A 23,346-nucleotide genomic window follows, 5' to 3' on the forward strand; every position below is an offset into this window, starting at 1 on the left:
CACCCTTTTCGTGTCTGTATCTGAACAGATAAAAACAAACTTGAGGCACTCAGAGGATCCAACGTGACGGTTTTATTTGCATCTCAGCATTGGCTGAGTTCGGCTGCATTTTTTAGTACACTTGCTCTCTGACTGTCTAAGATGACCCTGGCATATACTAACATAGCTGGAACTTCCCGATTTTTTGCCTGCTGAACTCTGCCTCCTACTTCTCTTGAAAAATGGAAACATTCTCTCAACACTACCTAGACCTCTTCCTTTCTTTCATCCACATCCAAACCACTGAGTCTCTGTGGCTCCAAATGAACTAGAAATTTTCTCTTGCTAGTAAATCTTGACTTGATATTTTTCAGTTTTCCTTGTACCCTCACTGTCTCCCTCTGTACTAGATCATTCCATCAAGGTGCAAACACAGCAGATCCTGGCTTTATACACAAATGTACCTTCTTACCTCAGCTTCATACCCACTGCCATCTGCTCACTTGACGAATGGCTCAGAGCTCCAGTTCCCTTCACAACCAAAGTTCTCAAGGCAGCTTCCCATACAAATGCCCTCCCGGGTGTCGCTGCTGCCCTGTCGAATACTCTATAATCCACCATAGCTGTCCCTCTTAGTACTGCCCACAACAACCAATGCACCTTCTTGCCCTATTTGATCCACTTGCTCTCTTTTTTTCTTTTTTAATTTTCTATGTTTGCCTTTGACCTCTTCTTCTTCTTCTTCTTCTTCTTCTTCTTCTTCTTCTTCTTCTTCTTCTTCTTCTTCTTCTTCTTCTTCTTCTTCTTCTCCTCCTCCTCCTCCTCCTCCTCTTCCTCCTCCTCCTCCTCCTCCTCTTCCTCCTCCTCCTTCTTCTTTGCTGGCTTCTTCTACTACACAAATGACTAAGTGTTGGAGTTCCCATGATCCAAAGCCCAATACTCTCATTTCTTAGAAACTTTTACCCACGTCAATCATCTCCTCCTGTTAAATTAGCTGATTCCTATTACTTACTCCTGAATTTGTAACTGCAATTAATATCATCTCTGAATGCAGAATGTGTTGGCCCCTCAAATATAGTACGATCAGTTTTTGTCATCTTCCCAACTCAACTGAAAACCATTCCTCACCCAACCTTCTCCACCTCAGTAAGGGACACCACCAAACCCCCAGTGGCTCAAAATCAAGTCCACAGTGTTCTCTTTGATATGCCTCATGACTAATCGTTTAACCCTCACAGTTTAAACATTCAAAATGGATCTCAAATCCATCTACTTTTCTCCAATCTGCCAACACCTTGACGTGAGTCACTGTTAGATCTTCTCTGAACTGTGTCTACAGTTTCCTTATTAGACTGTCTGTTTTCTATAAACTTCTCCACCTGCAAATGTTCAAGTCTTTCTCTGAATTGTCAATGAGGAATGAATTTATAAGCCCCATCTCCAAAGCCTTGGGTGACCTGCCCATGCCTGGTCTCCTACCGTTGTCTTGGGACCTTCTGCCCCTTTTGCCCTGCTATGAGGCTGTTGGTTCTCTGAACACAGTCCCTTTGTGCTCAAATGCCTTTACACGTCACATTTTCCTTGATTCTCGTGTGCATTATGACACATTTTTCAAGTTTTCACTCATATGTCACCTCCTGAGAGAAAACATTCCTTCTGCCAACATATGAGTGATGTCTCCTCGATTGCCTTGTCTCTGTGTTCACTAACATATGCGGTTTTATTTTTGTTTGTTTTGTCTGTTTACATATCCTTCCTCTCTCTTTGACTGAACTCTAGGAGATAGTGCCTAACCCTGCTGTAGGCACCAATACCACCTAAAGCAGAGGGAAATGCTGGACCCTTTCATATCCCAGTAGCTCCCCTGTGTCCCACCCCAGGAGTTCATGACACTCCCAGCCTCTGATGCTGTTTTACTCTGCTCATCAAAATGTCCTCTGAATGAGCAAGTTAGTAAATGGATGCTGGTGTCTCACAGGCTCCCACAACTTCTGTTCATGCTGATATGCTTACCATCATTGAGGATAGAATAAGAGAGACACAGAAATCTGCTGGGCTTGACTTTGACAGTGTGCCCTTTCTCTTTTAACAACCTTTGTCTGTCTGATATTGGACTGGTTTCTTGAACTTTCTCTTTTATCCCAAGGTTTATGTTGTTGCTGCTGCTGCTGCTGTTACTCTTGTTGCTGCTTCTGCTGTTTTTACTGCTGTTGCTGTTGTTGCTTCTGCTCTTGCTGCTGCTACTACTGTTGCTGTTGTTGCTGTTGCTACCATTTCTGCTGCTGCTGCTGTTGTTGCTGCTGCTACTGCTGCTGCTGTGTTGTTGCTGTTGCTGCTGTTGCTACTCCTGCTGCTATAGCTGCTGCTGTTGCCTCCATCTCTTCTAGCATGTCATTTTACCACTTGCAAATGCTTCAATCCCATTAAATTTCTCTTCATTTTCTAGAAACAGCGGTGTGCTTTCACAGTCTTTACCCAGCACCATAAGCAGCAGGTGTAGCCTTTACAGATATTTGTTTCCCACCACTGCTGAGGAGCCCGTGCTGGAGAGGCAGGGTTGCCAGCACTGGAGCCCCCACGCTAGGCAGAGAATCCTTTGGCACCAATGATACCAGTCATGAAAGTCAAAACTGGCCTGAGTTGTTCAGAGCTCCTAGCAGCCAAAGTTCATGTGGAGTAGAAAACAAACCTCCCTCCTCCCTATGATGCCGCCTATTAACTGAGTAGCAAACCTTCCCGTCCTCAACTTACCCTACCTATCATATCTAAGAAGTTTTTGTGGTACGAGAGGACCTGCTTTTCATTCCGGCCACTCAGCTAGCTTACACTCAAAACAATTACACAGAAACTGTGTTCATTGAAATACTGCCTGGCCCATTATCTCCAGCCCCTTATTGGATAACTCTCACATATTAGTTTAACCCATCTCCTTAATGTGTATCGCCACTTGACTGTGGCTTACCAGCATGAGTCTAACCAGCGTCCGTCTTGGGCAGGAGAGCCATGGTGTCTGCCTGTCTCTGCTTTCTTCCTCCCAGAATTCTGTTCTGTCTACTCCGCTCACCTAAGGGCTGCCCTATCAAAAGGCCAAGGCAGTTTCTTTAATGAAAGCAGCACAAATACAGAAAGGCCTCCTACACCAAGTTTTCAAGTTAGTTTTATGACCTTAAGAAATGAATATCAAAGCCCAAAATAGTGGTACAATATTCTATTACCTTTTGTCTTTGTGCCATTGCATAAGGAAAAATATGATAAGATCCACATATTGTAACTCTTCTGTAAAGTCCTCCTCTTGGAACCAGAATCATTTTAGTGAGAATAAATATTTCAAGTTTATAAATACAGGCATAATTACCCTGTGAAATGATATGCAACATTTGAGGGGAATTGTGAAGGGAGAGGGCATGCCCTTGAGCAATCTATGAAGAACTTGGGTGACTAGTGGCCTCTGCGGATCCCCTTTCTGTGTTTCAGATAACAGTTGGGACTGTATGCTTTTAAGTAGAATTATAAAAAAGAGAATTTCTTGGTGCTAAGATCATTAAAGACCTTTTAACCTTTAAAAACATGAAAAATATCAGCAAGGAGGTTTTAGGAAGCCTGTTCTTTGTTTCCACAGTTTGTTTTGTTTTGTGTGTTTGTTTGCACAAAATGATAGGTGCTCTACAGAGTTGGGCTAAGAAACAAACCTGAGTCCCTGACACCAGAGTCTTCTGCTTCCCTTCCCACGACCACTCTGCCCTATCCTCCTCCAGCACAAACACACAGTTGAGTGTTTGAGAGACTTATTCAGATGAATCTCTCCCACAAGCCATTCTCTTAAACAATCTGCTGGTACCCTCTCCCATCCCATACCTGCCCCTCACTGCCCTCCACAGTTGTGCCCATCACAACCTCAGTTCAAGCCGGAGTCTCCACTGTCCTGACTTTTGAGATGACCAAATGACAAATGATAGCAAGTATGCAGTGAAATAAAGGATTGCTTTGATGATGTGAATTAGAGGGTGACTTTGGCTGACTTCAGGGAAACTGTTGCTTGTCCACAAGATGACTTAGCGGGTCAGAATGTGATCTCTCATTCCAGATGGTAGAAGAAAGGGCAAAGTCGGAAAAGGAAAAAGGAAAAGTGAAGTCTCCCAAGGAGAAGAAGGCACCCAGTGCCAAAGCTGGGAAAGGAAAGGGAAAGGACCAGCCCGAGGCTGCTGCAGCAGTGAAGAAGACCACCCAGTTGAAACGGAGGGGGGAAGAAGACGACATCAAATCCTACATTGGTCAGTGGGTGGTGTCTTTCACCTCTTGCTTTATGGATCAGGATGTGGCTTCAACAGCCACCCCAATAATTATACTCCATCATTCCTAGCCTTTTCATTTACTATAAAGTCACAAATAACTTACACTCTGTGACACTCAGATTGAAAAATATTTCTATTTTGCAATGCATGTGTGGTTTTAGCAAGTGTTTATTTAGCGTGTATCTCCATGGGTATGCTTGAATCATAAAAACAAAGAATGAAATGGCAGGCGATTGGGCCATCAGGAAGCTTGCTGTCTTGTTGAGAATATATTAGAAGATCAAGTGTAGTTACAGGCAAAGTGAAAATGATCCAGCAGGATGGCTTTATGAGGAAAGCTGCTCACACCCAGACCTGACCATGTGAGCACCATCGCCAGGCTTCTCTTGGTGGAAGGACAGAATCAACTTCCACAAGTTGTCTCCTGGCCTCCTCAGACATATTATGGCACACCCATGCATGACTGTGACACACGCAGAGAGATAAGTATGATAAATTTGATTCATGCAAGGGACAGTGGCAATCAAATCTAATAATTTGAGATGCATGCAGAGCACAGGTTCTTAACTCACACTTTTCCCACCATCTTTCTGTCTCCACCAAACCAAACAGAACTTCCTTTCATCTTAAATGACTGATGTAAAAGTGAGTCATACTCGGGAGTTACTAGTGACCCATTGCTGGTTCTCTTTGAGCCCAGACAGAACGACCTGTTGTTACCTTTGCTTTATTTGTTTATTTGTATTTAGTAGACTTCCTTTGTTTTAGCAGTTTTGATCTTTACTGTGTTTTAATTAAGAGAAGCAGCCTTTCTTTTGCATCCTTTCTCATTGGTCTCCTCCCATGTAGCTCTGCTCTAAAGATAGCACACTCAGAAGCAATGATGCTGTACACACCATGGACAATAGCAATGTTGATCATTTTTGTGGTTGGGAGAAATAATTCCTTAACAATGAAAGCTTGAGCATCTGTTGTATGGCATGTACATTGGCCTCACTGTGCTATCCTGTACATTGTCAGACCTTTATGTATCATGCACAGTCAGCACTAAAGTGAGACAACAATTCTCACCCCCAGAGTATCGTTCTCTATGAGATGGTCATGTTTTCATATTCATAAAGAGAGAACTCTTAAGAAAATGTGCACTATGTATTTTTAAAAATGAAATGCAATGAATAGCTGCCTCCCAACTGATGCACAGGGATCTCACCAAACTGACATGAATTCTTCCAGGGCTGTGCTACAGAGCACATCCACAGTACTTCCTTAGCCTGTAAACACCTCTGCTTATAAAGTCCCAGAAAGCTGTGGCTACTTGTAATTCAGGAGTCAAGCCAATATTTCTCCAAAGATATTAGAACCAAAAGGGACTACTTAAACGCTAAACTCCAACAAGAGCCCAAGCACCATTTTCCATGGCCACAGGCCCCATGTGTGTTGGCCCGCCCAATATGCCGATGTCTAATTTACAAACATGATTTAGTATATTGTAAAATGGCCACAGTCACTTTACTGGAAAGGTAATAATGAAAAACAGTCAACAGGCCTGCCTTCCAGCCAACTGGCTGGATCTTGGCAAGCCAGAGGGATTACAAATGCATGCATAATGTGTATCACCATTGATTTGCCTAGGGACAACCTGTTCTATCTAACAATGATAGCTGACCTTCTTTATGGTATCTCCAACAGACGATGAGCCAGATGACGGTGCCCAGCATTATATTATTGTCGTGGGCTTCAACAATCCTCAGATATTAGCCATTATGACTGAGCTTGGCATTCCTATAGCCAGTGTGATTAAAATATCTTCAGAGAACTATGAACCGCTGCAGAACTACCTGGCCGCAGTCAGCCAGCAGCAGGAAGGTGTCCTTCAGCCCGAAGGTATGTAGCTGGCTATACAACTCACGGGTACACCGATATTACCCTCTGCCCACCAAGCCCAATTGCAGTCTGCTATCCGAAACATGGCCATAAAATACACACATTATTAAATCCTTTCAAGACTGATTTGCTATTTATTCTGCTTGTATTAGCCAGGAATCATAAATTTGGCAAATTAAATTCATACTCTGTGCTTGTATCCCTTTGTAGTCACAGAAAGCAAGGCTTGCAGGTCAGAAGACTTGGTTACACAACTGTGGCTTCTCAGCCTTTTAGCTGAGAGCAAGTGATGCTTACATAACTGTGTTTCTCAGTAACTTTTGACCTGTAATGTTTAGCCAAAGCTGGATGAATCTCTGTTGAGACTCTTCTCTTCCAAATGGCATAGTCACCAAACAGCCCAGGAAAGGTCACACAGATGGGTGTGTGTGTGTGCGTGTATGTGTGTCCATGGGGACAGAAGAGGGTATTGGGTCTTTGGTGTTATAAGTCCCTATGAACCACCTGACACATTACTAGGAACCAAACTCAAGACCTCTGGAAGAACAACATGTGTTCTCAACTGCTGAGCCATCTCTCTAGGTGTATTCTACATGTTAGTAATTCTACATGTATTACTAATGCTTCATAATAAAAATCAGATGAGTCATTCTTTCTTCCAGACTTAAACTGGAAAATTAATGGGGCCAAGTTCCAGACACACTACTGTTCAGTCATTTTGAGCCTTGGAATTTTCATGTTAAGGAATTGTGTTATATTACCTCTATAGAGAGAAACAGGAAGCTGCTGTACCCTTCAGGTAACAGCCCTGAGAGTCAATGTAGATCTGTGATTCCAGGAGCCAAGTTATTCCCACTGCAGTATTAGTTTTAATGTTATTATTGATATTTTCGTTATGCTTTTTAACTTACACAGCCACATAACAATTTTCTTCCATTTTTTTTCAAAGCTAGAAATCACTACCTTTCATAATAATAATAATAATTACTATTTATTGAGTATGTAACTTGGAGACTAAACTCAATACTGAGAGCTCTAAATACACGGATTTATACTTTTCAAAATACTCTAAAGAAGTATTCTTTTTTAATTGAAAAAAATTCATAGAATATAAGACTTTCCCTCTCCTAACTCATTAAAGATCTTCCCAACCTCTCCATTCATCCAACTTGTTCTTTTATTCTATCTTTTAAAAATCGAGACAAAAAAACAAAAAATACACACAAAAAAAACTCTACAAAACAAAAATGGGAATATAAAAGCAAAAAACCAATAAGATAAAAAAGCACCCCAAAAATAAAATGAGACAAAAAGTCTATAGAAATACTGTTGAGCTAGTCTTGTGTTGGCCAACTTCTCCTAAGAATGGGATTTACCGTGAAGTGTGGTTAATATGCCCTGTGAGATGCAGCTGGAGACAACTGAGTTTTCTTTTACCAGTTGGTATCCATTAGAGGTAAGTTCTTTGTTAGGGGTGGAACTCTGTGTCCGCTTCTCCATCTCAGTACTGGGACTCTGCCTGGCTTAAACCTCTTCAAGTCTTGTGCATGCTGCCAGTCTCCAGGAGTGCTTCAGTCTTGCTGTATCTGGAAGATTCTGCTCCCTTAGAGTAACTCATTACCTCTACCTCTTGGTCTTTCTACTTCTTGTTCTGCACAGATCCCTGAACCTTGAGGGGAGAGCTTTCATGAAAACATCTCATCCTGTACCGAGTAATCCAAAGCTTCTCATTCTTTTCACATGTCCAATTGTGGGTCTCTGTACTAGTTCCCATCTACCACAAGGCACTGAGCTATGGGTACAGCAAAAATGTCATGCCGAGTCGTTTGATTGCTGCATTCCTTTATCAGAATAATAGTGTTAAGATTCCCCCTAGGCTCATGACATACTTGAGCAATGTCACGCATAGGTTCCATCTCTTGGATTAGGCCTTAAATCTAATTAGAACGTGGTTAATTACTGCCGCAGCATTTGTGACACTATTGCACAAGTATGTCTTGCAGGCAGGTCACTGCTGTGAGTCACGTGATTTGTAGCCGGATGATACTGATGATTGCCTTTCTCTTTGTGTAGCCTAGAGAATACATTCTAGTACCATGAACTTTAGTCGGTAGGGGTGAAACTTCTACTTAGGCACCACTCAACTGTCCCATGATTGATGACACATGCAAGTGTTCTCTTCAGCAGTAGGTTATAGAGAGTAACAAAAACTTTGGCAATAGCTTGTGATTTTTGGTGGTTACCTTTTCGTCAATCACTCAGAAGGACATAGTCCATTCCTATCACTTATCACTTGCCTTTACTTGGAGGCATAAGATGTCCAATGGGGACATTGTCTCCCACATTATTTGATGACTCTATTTGGATTCCATACACACACACACACACACACACACACACACACACACACACACCTTAGGAAGTTTCTTCAAAAGTAAGTTTCCAAATGCCCTTTGGTGTTAGTTGTTGGTCCTATCGTCCCTCTTTTATCCTTCTTTCCCATCCCCCTCCCTATTTAATATTCCTATTCTAGTTTCTCAATTGTCTCTACATTTTATTTTATTTCCCCTTTCTTGAAAGATGCTGTCCCCCGCCACCAGTCCTTTACTAGAGAATTAACCACCTAACCTCTGTGGTTGATTATTCAGGTTGTACATACATGTAAAAGGCTAAAAAGCTCATATCCACGTATAAGAGCAAGTATATAATATTTGTCTTTTGGGATCTGAATTACCTCACTGAGGATGATTTTTTTCTAACTCTACCCATTTACTTGAAATTTTCATAGTTTAATTTTCTTAGCAGCTGAATAATATTCCATTTTATAAATATACCACATGTCATTTTCCATTCAACTGTTGATAGACATCTAGGCTGTTTTCAATTTCTGGTTATGATAAATAGAGCAGTCATAACCATGAATGACCAAAGTATCTCTGTAGGAGGTAAACTCCTTTGGATATATGGCCTAGAGGTATGGTATAGCTTCATCTTGAAGTCTATCTATTCCCAGCTTTTTCAGAAACTGCCACATTGATTTCCATAGTGACTGTACAAGTTTTCAGTTCCTCCAGCAATAAATAAATGTTCCCCTTTCTCTGCATCCTTGCCAGCATGTGCTGTGATTGATTGATTGATTGATTGATTGATTGATTGATTGATTGATTGATTGATTGATCTTGGCCATTCTAACCAGTGTAGGGTGAAATCTCAAACTGTTTAATTTGTATTTCCTTAATGGGTAAGAATATTTCTTTCCATGTTTCTCAATCATTTGTGTTTCATCTTTTGAGAATGCTCTGCTTAGTTCTGTAGCCAATTCTTAATTGGATTTTTTAAATTTTCCTAATGTTCATGTTTTTTCAGTTCTTCATATATTTTGAATACTAACCTCTATCAAATATATAATTAGTAAAGATTTCATCCCATCTTGTAGGTTGTCACTTTTCCTGAATGATTCTCTCCTTTTCTCTACAGAAGCTTTTCAGTTTCATGAGGTCCCATTTATTAATTATTGTTCTTGGTCCCTGTGCTATTGGTATCCTGCTCAGCAAGTCCTTTTCCTGTGCCAATGAGCTCAAGACTATCCCCACTTTCTCATCTTTAAGACTCGGTGTGTCTGAACTTACATTGATGCCCTTAATCCATTTTTAGTTTGTTTTTGTTTTGTTTTGCAAGGTGATAAATATAGATAGATTTGTATTCTTTTATATGTAGCCATCCAGTTTGACCAGCATCACTTGTTGAAGATGTCTTTTATTTTTTCAGCGTGTATTTCTGGCTTCTTTGTCAGGTTTCCAGAGCTGTGTGAACCTATTTCTGTATCTTCAATTAAATTCCATCAATCAACATGCCTATTTTTATGGCGATATTGTGCTGGTTTTATTATTACAACTCTGTAGTACAGCTTAAAATCTGAATTGTGACAGGCTAGCCTAGGTTAGAGTGAAACTCTGTCTCAAAAAATATATATAATAAAATAATATTAGGTTTTACCATAGAATGATGAGGTCATAGAAGTAGACCCAACTCTTTAATTATAGATATAGAAAATATAAATATTTCAGGTAAGTTTTCCAGTGTAACTTTATGTAAATCCATTATCACTTGACACTCAGGGGGCAAATACCCAGAAAAGATGTAGCTGCTGCAACATTGCTGAAAACTAATGAAAGCATAAATCGCTCTCACCCAGTCTGTGGGCCTGTGACAGGTGGGTTTACTTCAGCTTTTTAATGTGTTATGAAGCAAATACAAGTATGTGAATGCATGATTGAGAGGGAAGACTGGCTCTATGCAGGTACGATATCAGGTCGAGGGGTTGAGCATTCTCAGCTCCTGAAATGTGTGACCTCATCACAACCTCTCTGGGCCGCCCCTGTGCTGAGCGATGGAGGACAGAGATGAGCTCATACAGCACCCTTCTTTGGTTGTATAGTTGTGTCTTCCCACTTCCAAAACTTCTCAAAGTTATGGTTCTGTATTTCCACTTCACTGACACTTTACAGACGCCTCTCAGTACATTTGGCGCACAACATCAAGACAAAGTGGGGAGAAATTCAATACCCTCATCCCATCGTAAACCGTTTTTGCTATTATTAGATATAGAAGCCGAAAAACTGAAGAGAGAAAATACCATTAAGGAACTTGAAATTTTCTGGAAGTACTTGGAACCAATCCTGAACAATGAGAAGCCTGAAACCAATCTCTTTGATGTTGCTCGGCTCCATTACATGGTCAGTGTGGCGCATTTTCCTTCTGACTGGTCAGACAATGAGATGATGGTGAGTACACGGGACAGTGAGAGTGTGTGGTGGTCCATGCTGTCCCTCAGTCCACAGCTGGGAACAGTGCCTTTTGTTGGGCTGCCTCATCTTTGACGCTATGATGGTGACACAGGGCCACTGTGGGACATACCCTGATTCTATAGCTTGTGGTGTGTGGACTAATGATAATAAGATGTAGCGGATGGTGATTCTTTGATTTAATGACACTTGGCTCTAGGTTATGCTTCAGTAATGATCTAAGTAATAACTAAAGTGTGAGCATGTATTACTATAATGATACCAAATTTTATGTTTTATTGTCTTATTTGTTAATCCCTTGCAAGGTATACATTTCAGCATCAAGAGAGCTGAGTCTAGAGCAGAGCCTATGGATAAACTACAACCCCTGGGGGGGCGGCGTCTTCTGAAAGGGTCTGGGCAGGGCTGGATGGAGAGAGCATACTTGTAAAGAGACTTTGTACAGCTAAAGAGAGGAAATGAGAGGGGGGAAGGGGGAAAGTGGGAGAAGAGAGAAGGGGAAAGGGAAGGAGAAGTGAGGAAAGAAAAAAGATAGAAGGAGAAAGAGGAGATGGGGGTGGGAGTGGGAGACAGAAAAGGGAATAGAGGGGGGAGGGGAGGGGAAGGGGAAGGAGAAGGGGAAGGGGAAGGGACACGTTTGACTAAGAAGACAGAGAGAGCTGCTTCTTCTAAGCCGATGGCCGGTCACACAGTGAAGCCCTGATCCTGTTGCCTATCTTTTACTGCGGGCGCCCAGTAAAAGAAGTGAAAACATTAAGAGGAGAGGCTGCAGACTGAGACCACTACAGAAAACTGCAACCAAAATACAGAGTTGTCGAGCCCAGTCACAACAGATACATCTCCAAAGCACGCCCACGCCTCAGACTCAGGCAACATCACAGGAGCGGGGAAAGGGAGCCAGTAAGAGCCAGAGGATAAAAAGTTCCCTGTCAAGCCTGGCGGTGGTGGCGCACGCCTTTAATCCCAGCACTTGGGAGGCAGAGGCAGGCGGATCTCTGTGAGTTCGAGACCAGCCTGGTCTACAAGAGCTAAGTCCAGGACAGGCTCCAAAACCACAGTGAAACCCTGTATCGAAAAACCAAAAAAAAAAAAGTTCCTTGTCAGACTACTTCTCCTAGCAATATTAAAAGCCACAGACATAAAGTCAGTCTCACCAACACAACTGCCCAAATGTGAGCTGAACAAGGTCGACACCAGTAAACATGCCAGATTGGACAAGGAAAAGCCCACGAGGCCTCAACCCTACACAACTAACCATAGACTACTAAGAATGCTGGAACTGGGAGACACAGCCTTCCCCAGGGAAGAGCACCATGATTGTCTGGTACCAGATGTTCAGTTCTGAAAACATAAATACAAGTAACATTGCAATACTGAACAGGTTTTATTTAGAAATATATATGTACATACAAGTATGCATATGCATGCAATTGTTAACTGATGATAAAAGAGGTCATGAGTTTGAAGAAGAGTGGAGAGGGTAAATGGGAGGGTTGGGAAGGAGGAAAGGGAAGGGAAATGTGTTTAATAATAATCTCAAAAAAGAAGAGACTACAGTCAAACTATTAAGGACAGCAAGGACTTGAATAAATGACATAAGGTAGCTCCATTGTAAAGCAAAATAAAAAAATGAACTTTCAGCATAAAACATTAGATACTTGCCAAGGGCAAGAGGGAATGTCAGTGAAGGGCAAGAGGGAATGGCGGTGAAGCTGTATGGCACACATGAGACACTTGCCACTGGCAAGAAGGAATGTCAGCCCTGAGCTGTGAGTGGCGCTGAAGCTGTATGCAGGCACAGCTGAGGTTAGCAAACCCGCTTACTCCATAGCGTCTTCTGCTCTCCTGTCCTCAGACTTCCTGCTTTGCCTTTCTCTTTCTCCTTCCCACTATCTACACCCAACTCAGAGAAGAAACTCTTTCCATCTGATCTTTACTGGTGCTTTTTAAATTGAGTCAGCACAATTATCTATTCCAGAGGTATTGGTATTTCCAACGATGGAGTGCCAGGAATGTTCCATCCTATTTTGTTGAGATGATATTTGGGGAAAAGCTTTTCCCCTAGAATTCCAAATCCCCACACCAAAGCCAACTTTCTATTCTTTCTGATAGGCGGTGATAGGTGGGCTTTTCCCTCTTGTGCACATATGCACATATTTACAACTTAGAGGAACATTTTTTCTATCATTTGGAAGAAGATACGGCTGCATCCCCTTCTACTAAGAACTCTGGGGAAGATAGCTCAGGCCCCAAAGCCCTTGTTGCACAAACATGAGGACCCAAATTTGGGTCTTTGGCACCCACACAAAAGCTGGAAATGTCAGCACACACCAGTAACCCAGTACTAGAGAGCCAGAGATAGGCTGAACGCTAAAATACACTAGCTAGCCAGACTAGCCAATCAGTGAGCTCCAGTGAGAGACCCCATCTCAAATAATAAGGTGAAAAACACCTGAGGAAGACACCCAATGTCAACCTCTGGCCTCCCAATATGCAATGTAGACATGTGAACCCATTTGCACATGCACACATACACACAGAGAGAGAAAGACAGACAGAGAGAGAGAGAGAGAGAGAGAGAACTTGCATGTATTTTTGTTCAGAATGGCATAGGAAAGTCCATTATGTAATTTCTGAAGTATAATTCCCAGGAAGATGCTAACACATCCTCAAACCAAGTACCTGCTGTACCTTCACAAGTGAGTGTGCTTCCCATGGCTCTTCTTTAGCCTCCAGGGGCATATGATGTAAGACAATAGGTTTTATGCGCCAAATAGAGGACAGGCCATTGCAGCGTCAGATAAGCACGAATGCTAGGGTCACCACTTCAGTGATCAAAGCATCCTGCTTCCTACCCCCATGACCACAGATTCCTGTTCATTAGAAGACATACCATTTTATTGACCTTTAAGTTATTTACTTTGTTAATAAAATGCGACAAGACTTATACATTGATTTTTCTGTTTGCTAAGAATTTGGACCACATGCATTTATTTTTGGTCAAAGTCACTGAATTTAGATTATTACTTGAATTTGTGAATGGTGGACGTGTGTCAACTTGATTGCAACATGTCTGTGAGCAGCAGAGGAACAGGAAAGGTGTCTGCAGCAATGTCTTTAAACCAGGGTCAACTTGAGATAAAACTGCCGGCGGTGATTTGGGGTGGCTAGAGGGGAGAACGCTGCTTCATCGTGGCTTCTGGTGAGTGGCTCTGCCACACGGGTGCCATTTGGGAGCTCTGTATATCCTGCAAGGGGATTGTCCTAGGACTTCAGAGCATGGCATGGAAAGATGCACGCTTGATGGCACGCCCATTCCCCTTTAAAGAAAAAAGCCACTGCTATACTTAACATCTTAGCAAATATAGAGTAGAAACTTCACATGATAATTTAACTTTCAAAAAACTATCTTATGTGAAAAATATTACTTTAAATGCTAGTTACAGTAGAACATTCCTAAATTAAGTAATTAATTAACGTTCCTAGATTAATGTTCATTGTGTCCAACTGGGCCTGGAAAACATTCATCTCTTCCAAAGACCCAGAGGCTGTGATGCCCAACTGGTCCCTCTAATCTTCTGTTGGTTCATTTGTAGGAACTGTTGAGCATCTTCTTCATGCTGGGGCTTGGTTGGTACCCAGCTGAAGTAACCCCAGCTTAAGCATGTCTCTCTGAGTGGAAGATCCATCACTGAAGATGATGGGGAGGGTCTACCTCAAAAATGACTCAGCATTAAAATTGAATTCCAGGAGAAGGGGAATATTAAATATTAATTCAATATTAAACCAGTGGTTTAATATTGAATGTTATAGTCCATTTTAAACTCAGGATCACTTAATAGCCTAAAAGTGATAAGGCTGCTTCATGGACACAGGCTAGATCCATGACAGTGCATTCTAGGGCTGGACAGATGGCTCAGTGGTTAAGAGCATTGCCTGCTCTTCCAAAGGTCCTGAGTTCAATTCCCAGCAACCACATGGTGGCTCACAACCATCTGGAATGAGGTCTGGTGCCCTCTTCTGGCCTGCAGGCATACACACAGACAGAATATTGTATACATATTAAATAAATGAATATTTAAAAATAGCACTACATGATGGTGCATTCTTATCTGTGAATGGTTAATGACCTCACCTCTGCTCTAGGAACCAGCAGTGGGTCTTTCCTCCTCCTTGTGTGGAGGAAAGTGTTTGCACCCTTTGGCTCACACAAGCAGGTTGAACTTGTGCTGAACTAAGGTAATGAAAGCTTTACATTAAGTAAATGCCAGTCAAGATGAGCTAAGAGCTCACAGAAGACATCTGAGCCATCTCAAGATAACCACTGCTTGCTGAAACAATTTGCCAGACTTTAGCATATCATTTACCAATGAATTGTAAAATGAATTACGTAGGTTGTGCTAACACATCATGGGCAGGATCGTTACTGCTGTTTCCTTTGGCTGTAAAAATGCAAACTGTCTTTCTGCGCCAGCATATGGATAGGCGCAGGATACCTGGTTGAAGTTCAACTGAAAACTCATCAGTCTTGATGCGAATGTGCGAAAGAACAGTCAGGTGCGCTATGATGGAGAGAGCCAAGCGTTTCCCTGAATGGCTGCCAGTCTATGAGTCACTGGCCCCACAGAGAAAGCTTTCCGCTCTTTCTGACCTCTTCAACTCAGATGTAGGGTCGGCCTACTTATTGCTTCTATGCTTCCAAAGAGACACAGCCACCCCAGAATTTTCCTACTCCAGGAAATGAAAGCTTAAGTAATAACCATAACAGATCTCTAATTGGCTTGCCAGTTCATAAAAATTGTGAATACTGTAAAAGCAGTTATTTGAGCAGTTTCTTCAAGCTTTTTGCTAACAGGACTGTAGAGGAAAGCCAGCTCAGAAAAAAATGGGGGGGGGGGAGACAGAAACTTGGTCAAACTCAGACTGCATCGGACTCAGGCGATACACAAAACCAAATGAGGGACTCCATTATGCTCGGTTCAGTTCTTGCATAGGAAGGCAAAGAATCACCAGCTGCTTGTCTTCAGCTACAGGAGTCAAAATAGTCTAATATGCTTTAGGATTCGAAACCCCTAACATCTGGAACACTCTGTAGTAAAGAGGTTGCCTTCCACTGCACTGAAACCTCAGTCAACTTCTTAAAGTATCGGGCAGCGTCAGAACCTCTGTGCTGAACAAAAAGGGCTTGAAGAGTTCATGTGTAGAGTCTCTATCACCAATGCTGGAATCTAGGGTTTGGGGATTTGGGCGGGGGGACTTGATTGCCTATAGAAAAAAGGAAATAGACTTTTCTGGAAAGTTACAAACATTCTGTCTATTCTGAAAGCATGAAACAAATGATAAGTTGGTTGTCGCTGATTCTCTCATGGCTAGCTCGAGTTGGGCACCGAGATTTTTGAAAATGTTGCCTGTCTGATGTATGACAGCCTAGACTGGAAGAGGCAGCACCAGCACTATTTGGCAAGCATGCAGCTCATTAACGTCCCGCAAGTGGTCAGCGAGAAAACCATGTTAGAAGCGATAGCGATTGCAGAGGTAGGCATGTGTAGTGGTATATTATTTGTATTCCAATAAACAAATCTTGCCTGAAGACCAGGAACAAAGCTAAGCCACTAGAGGTTAGGCAGTGATGGCACACACGTTTAATCCCAGGATTTGGGAGACAGAGGCAAAAGAATCTCTATGAGTTCAAAGCCATCCTGGGCTACACAAGATCAATGCAGAAACAAATCCAGGTGGTGGTGGCTAACACCTTTAATTCCAGTGCTAGAGAGTTGGGTTTTTATTATCTGTGCTACAGGCATGGGCTCCAGTATCTGTGTTAGGCTATGGGATGGAGTGAGTGACTTGATTCTCATATTCATAAAGCATATGAAGAAAGTTACAGTAGAGACCTGTGTCAGTACACTACTGCTTGTTGTGCTGAGGCACAAAGGTAGGAGCAAGGAGCCAGCCCTGGTAAGAGTCTTAAGAGTCTCATGTTGAGATCTTTATGAAGCTCCTTGTTCGGGCTACTTGTATGTCAATTTGACACAGGCTAGAGTCATCTGAAAGGAGGGAACCTCAACTGAGAAAATACCTCCATAAGGTCCAGCTGTAGGCAAAGATGTGCAGCACTTTCTTAATTAGTGAGTGATGGGGAGAGCCCAGCCCATTGTTGGTGGTACCACCCCTGTGCTGATGGTCCTGGGTTCTATAAGGAAACAAACTGAGCAAGCCATGAGGAGCAAGTCAGTAATAACACCCTTCCATGGCCTCTGCATCAGCTCCTGCCTTCTACCCTGTTTGAGTCCCTGTCCTGACTTCCTTTGGTGATGGATTATGATGTGGAAGTGTAAACCAGATAATCCCTCTCCTCCCCGGCTTGCCTTTGGTTATGTGTTTCATCACAGCAATAGAAACCCTAAGACATCCTCAACTGCTTGACACCTGGGAAAGCACAGAAAGAACCTCCTGTCAAGGCAGCATGCATGAGTAGCATGCAGAATGAGGGGGATACTGGCAAAATAATCCCAGTGTTTGCAGTGCCCCACACTCAACAAGATCCTGGCCACAGAACAGGACTCATTTCCGGCCACCTTTCCTGAAGTGAGCTTTGGAAGGGGTGTGCAGTGTCAGCAGTTCCGCCACGGCCTGAGAAGGGTGAGAGCGGTCGAGATGATAGACGTTAGAGCTGCCTTAGTTGGGTCTCTATTGCTATTACAAAACACTGTGACCAAAAGCAGCTTAGGAAAGATATATTTGTTTCATCTGAGAATCCTCAGGTCACAATCTGTCACTGGGGAAAGTCAGGCCAGGAACTCACGGCAGGAACTGAGGCGGAAGCCATGGAAGAAAGAACACTGCTTACTGGACCTTTGGAGATGCCCAGGTTCTTTGGACCCCAAACATCAAGCAGTGAAAGTTTTACATTAATAAAGTTTGGGTCTGCTTCAACTTAGTTGTGGCTGGGCCTGAACAAAGTGATGTTTAACTTATGTTTGCTTTTATAGGACCCCATAGTTGAGAGTCCCTGGACTCTTGAAAGATTTACACTTACAGAGTCTTGAAATTTTTAAAGGCCTTGGAACTTTTAAAAAGTTTGAATGTTTTGTGTTATGATACTGTGTTAATGTGGGATCTCAGAGTAAACAAAAAAGAAAAGGTTATTATTTAATAGTGTTGTGTTTGTGTGTCAAGGTGACAAAGGGTCAAATACCCTAGTTAGATGTTTTTTTGGGGGGAGACACCCTCACATAAGCCATCCATCTAGGAAGAGATAATTTCAATTGAGAAAATGCCTCTCTTAAATTGTCCTATCGGTAAGTCTGCACAGCATTTTCTTGATTAATGACTGATGCTTATTTAAGGGCCCGCCCTGCTATGGGCAATGTCATTCCTGGGTGGTCCTGAGACATATAAAAAAAGGAAGCTGAGCAAGCCAGTAAGCTGTGTTCCTCCATGACGGCTGCTTCAGTTCCCGCCCTGACTTCTCAGTGCTGGACTGTGCAACCTGAGACTATAAGATGAAGTTAAACTCACACTCCCAAGTAGCTTTTGGTCATGGTACTTCATTACACCAATGGAAACCTTAAGTAAGAGAGCCCCTGAGCTGGAGAATGGAAGGTTTGGGAGAAGGGAACCAGGTTGCAGAGATGCTAAAAAAAAAAACTGAGCACGAATTGCCTGGTGGAAAATCTGCTGGGAAATAGTACACAATAATATTCCGAAGAAGGGATGACAAGATGCACCAAGACATAAATGTTTACAAAAAAGTATCATGATTCAAAGCAAGACCAGGGCTGGTTAGCTTTGCCATGTCTGGTTAGCATCCATGTCTGGTTAGCATCCATGTCTGGTTAGCTTTGTCATGTCTGGTTAGCATCCACGTCTGGTTAGCTTTGCCACATCCTCATTTCCTAGGATCCCGGTGGCAGATCTGTGGTGTGAAAATAAGTTTGGTGAAAGACCTTCTTTTCATTTTTTTTCCTCAGCCTCCACCTCCGTCATCTGCTCCAGCCCCTGGCAAGAAGAAAGCACAGTATGAAGAGCCACCCCCACCCCCAGGCACGTGAGAAATCAGCCAATGAAGAGCTGCCGCCCTATGGCTTCTGCACTGCCCTCCCTCCCATCCGTAGCTGCCAGCAGCCCTTCCACCTACAGTTCCTATGCCAACTAGGGCCTAGCCACAGTTGGTTGGAATCTACACCCAAAATCTCAGGAAGAAATAGAGGATGCATGCTTATTAAGCCGTGTCACTTTCTATACTTCACAGTGGCTTTCATCGTCACCACTGAGGTAGACATGCGCTATTACAATGACCTGCTGAATCCAATCCCGGAGGAATTTGTCTCTGTGCCCCTGATACTGCACTGTATGCTGGAACAGGTGGGTAGATGTTGAGGTTTCCTCCAGGCCTGACATCAACCTTAACTAAATTATCTCTCCTCACTTCCAGATCTTAACACGGTTTTATAATTTTGCTCAGAATACCCGGTGCGTTCCCACTTAAGTCGCAGTATTTCAGATAAAACTAAAATCGGCTTTTATCATCAATGCCAGTCCTGTTTCTTGCTGTACTCTATCTCTCATTTAATATTTCCCAAAGTTTTTGGTAGAATATATACTTAAAACTGTCTTGATGGAGAAGTTCTGACTAACTTTTGTAAGCTTGCAACACACTAGATTCACCTGGGAAGAGGGACCGTGAATTAAAATGTTGCCTGCATCAAATTGTCCGTGGGCATGTATGCACAGCAAGATTGACGCCAAAGGGCCTGGCCCACTGTGGGTGGTGATAGGAAAGCAAGCTGAGGGAGTCATGAAGTCAGTAAGCTTCAGGTCCCTGTTGCAGTTCCTACATACAGGCTCCTGTCATGTGTTCTTGCCTTGGCTGCCCTCCGTGGTAGACTGACATGAACACCAAAGGAACTCTCTCCATGTTGTTTTTGGGCAGTTTTTCATTACAGCATGATGAAAGAGGAAAAGAACCTAGACAGGGGTTAACATGAATAACAGATTTCAGTCTTTAAATGTCTTTTCCTTTATTTGTGTGTGTGTATGGTGTGTGAGTGTGTGTGTATGATGTGTGAATGTGTGTGTGTGTGTGTGTGTGTGTGTGTGTGTGTGTGTGTGTGTGAATGCTTTCATGTATTGATCTACACTACATGCATGCAGGACCAGTGGAGGGAGGCCAGAACAGAGATTTCTGTCCTTTGGAACTGCCGTTACAGGTGCTGAGACCTGCCTGATGTGGGAGCCGGGAACCAAACCTGGGTCCTCTGCAAGAGCAGTAAGCACTCTTTACTGCTGAGCCATCTCTCCGGATTGTCTTTAAAACCTTTGTACCTTTAGATTTAATCAGGATGGGGTTTCCCCTTTACATTTGACGCCAGTTTTCATTGTTAGTATTTTACACAAAAATGTTTATTTGGTTTTCCGGTAGGGGGTCAGGTTCCTTATGGTAGTCACTTACAGGCTTGTCTAAAGTCTTAATTCCACTGCACGTGTCATGATTGGCAACAACACAGTGAGGGCTAAGTGTACACCACCTGATGGAAAAGCTGGCGCAGAAAAGGAGACGTTGTGTTCTCAAAGAGCCAGCAGCTGGGAGGCAGAAGCTTTAGGCCACAATCCAAGCTATGGGGAAGCTCAGTGCTCCCAGAGATGCTCTCTCAACAACAGAGATGCTGACAGTCACACTCCTGAGTCTGGTATTATTATCTGTGTCATTTCTTTATTCAATCAGGGTCCTGACACCATAATTGTTAGATTAGTCTTTTCAAAAAAAAAAAAAAGACATATTTGTTGACCAACTCCTTTTTACTTAATTTATTTTTCCATTTGTTTGGGGGTGGCTTGTACTTCCTTTTCAATAAAAATCTTCATTTATTTCACTCTTTTATTTGGGACCTATATTTCTCTTTTATTTCTTAGACTAAATCAGATGTTTTCAGCGTATTCAATTCTAAATAAGGAATATATTGGTTTTACACATGATTTCATGAAGATTTATTACATTATTGACATTGGGTCTTCAAGTGGGCAAGACAAAATTTTCTGACCTTTTAACTGTTTGAAAAGAAGCACACATGTATTCTTCCCCCTGCCCATACACACATCACTAACAGACAGCAGACAAAGCAATGTCATGAAGCATAAAATGCTTTATTTTCTCATTTTACCGATATGAAAACTTAGGCTTAAGAGGGTTGAGTAGCTTGTTTAGACAGTTAACAGCAGGAAAGGGCTTTGCCCAGTGGAGAAACATTTTGGTGACACTCTCAGTTTTCTTCTCCTTAATATTGGTGCTATGGAGAGCGCTAGGTACTGATGTGAGCACAGAAATAATTCTTTCTAGTAACTATTAAATATCTCTTCTTAATATTGGCAATCCCAGCCTGTGTCAAGAGAAAGATGGTTTATATGGCCCCAGAATAAGTCAGGAGGAGATGGGAAAAAATAGACAAGTCAGGGGAGAAGGAGATTACATGATCAAGTCTCAGCATATGGATATATGGAAAACACCACAGTGAAACCCATTTGTTTGTCCTGTGAAAACTATCTCCACCGGTTTTCAAGGGTGTATTTATTACTTCTCTCACTACTATCAACTTGAGAGAGGGTGACAGCTTGAGGCCATCATGGCCAGGAAGGCAAGGTGGCAGGATCCAAAGCTGCTGGTCACAAATATCTGTAGCCAGAAAACAGAGAGTGAATAGGAAGTGGGACTGGCTGCATTCCTGGAACTCACTTCTTCCAACAAGGTTCCATCTTCCTAAAGGCTCCCCAGCCTTCCCAAAGAGCACCATTCCCTAGGGGCCAAGCTTTCAAACCACAATAAAGAGCATCAATCACCCTGCTGACTTCCCACTAGGCTCCACCTCTTGAAGGTCTCAGCACCTCAAAACTTCAACCTTGAGTACCAAGCTGCTAACAGATGACCCTGGAGAGCAAAGTATGTCAAACCACAATAGTGTTATGTCCTTAGTTTATTATATTTGTTGATGTACTATAAAGAGATTGTAAGCTGTCTTCCAATAACAATTCTAAGCAAAATCAAAAGTTCTGAGATTCCTTAAAGATTCCAAATATGTGTTTCTTAGCTATGGACACAAATTTCTGTCCTGTCTGGTCCCACAGCTGTTCAGTTCCAAAGATAAACATGGAAGTATATATTAATTATAAAGTTTTTGACCTGTTGTTCAGGCTTATTACTAACTTGCTCTTAAAACTTAAATTAACTAATAATTCTTACCTATGTTTAGCCACGTGGCTTGGTACCTTTTCTCAGTAAGGCATTCTCATCTTGCTTCCTCTGCATTTGGCTTGTGACTGCATCTCTGCCTTTCCTCTTCCCAGAATTCTCCTAATCTGGTTGCCCTGCCTATATATCCTGTTTGGCTGCTGGCCAATCAGCCTTTTATTAAACCAATATGAGTGATAGATCTTTATAGTGAGCAAGAGCATTATCCCTCAGCATTTCCCCTTCTTTCTTTTCAAAACAAGATCCTGAATCTTTTTTGTTTAGCTTTCTTCTTGACCATTATCCATAACAACCTGTAGCCAACAGGCTAAACAAAGACAAATATTCATAATCCATTTTTTGGGAATGTGGGTGTAGTTTTCCAGGCTGCTTCCCGATGATTGGCAGCTACTGACAATCTTATGGGAACCCAAAGAAAATTTAGGATTATAGTCCAGTCCTGACTGGAGTATTCTGTGAGGCTTGATCATCTCAGCCAGCAGTCTTAAAGCTGTTCTGGAAGTAGAACTCAGAGGAAACTCCAACAGAGGTGCTCTAAAGCATAAAATCGTCTGGGCCATCTGCTCCTATCAGAGGTTTTTCAGGAGGTCTTCCTTGATAAAACCTTATTTTTCTTAACCCAGAATGAATCCACAGCCTTTTATTCTCTGTGGGAAAAAAAGCAAAACCTCTTCTCCAAAGTAACATATCTTTTGACTTAAATTTTGAAGTCAAGGTATTTTCAAACTATAGAGGTTGGATTAATCCAGCAGTATTTATCATCAAAAGCTGTTGCTCCTTCCGCAGCCAACAATTCAAAGACAACACAATCGCATACAGTATCCAGATTCTCTGTGTATTTTCCATCTTAACATGGCTTTTTTTCTTACTCTTTTACTTTTTTATTTAAGGACTCTCTATTCTTTTCTATTCAAAGTCTATGTATTCTTTTAAACACACTGTAAACTGTTTATATTTCCTTTTCATCTGAATCTGTCTCTACTGTATATCTCTATCTTTTTTGATCATATGAATCTTTAATCTGATAAACAGCATGGCTAGGATTAAAGCTGCAGATTTGGTGGCTGGCTTCACTCATTCCTTGATTTCCAAAAGTCTAAATTCATGGCAGAGATACAGGCAGGAACCACATTACTTGCCT

General features: G+C 42.2%; 1 protein-coding gene across 1 annotated transcript in view; it reads left to right on the forward strand.

Annotated features, from left to right (window-relative positions):
• Nucleotides 1-23,346, forward strand: part of Spag17 (sperm associated antigen 17) — a 226,544-nt gene that overhangs the window by 80,138 nt on the left and 123,060 nt on the right. Inside the window, exons 5-10 of the mRNA XM_057793886.1 lie at nt 4,064-4,250; nt 5,961-6,155; nt 10,758-10,939; nt 16,334-16,495; nt 18,934-19,004; nt 19,210-19,327. Of these exons, the coding sequence (XP_057649869.1) occupies nt 4,064-4,250; nt 5,961-6,155; nt 10,758-10,939; nt 16,334-16,495; nt 18,934-19,004; nt 19,210-19,327 (915 nt within the window). The remainder of the gene's footprint in view (nt 1-4,063; nt 4,251-5,960; nt 6,156-10,757; nt 10,940-16,333; nt 16,496-18,933; nt 19,005-19,209; nt 19,328-23,346) is intronic.

This window comes from Chionomys nivalis, chromosome 18 (genome assembly GCF_950005125.1).
Source record: "Chionomys nivalis chromosome 18, mChiNiv1.1, whole genome shotgun sequence".
Taxonomy (NCBI): Eukaryota; Metazoa; Chordata; class Mammalia; order Rodentia; family Cricetidae; genus Chionomys; species Chionomys nivalis.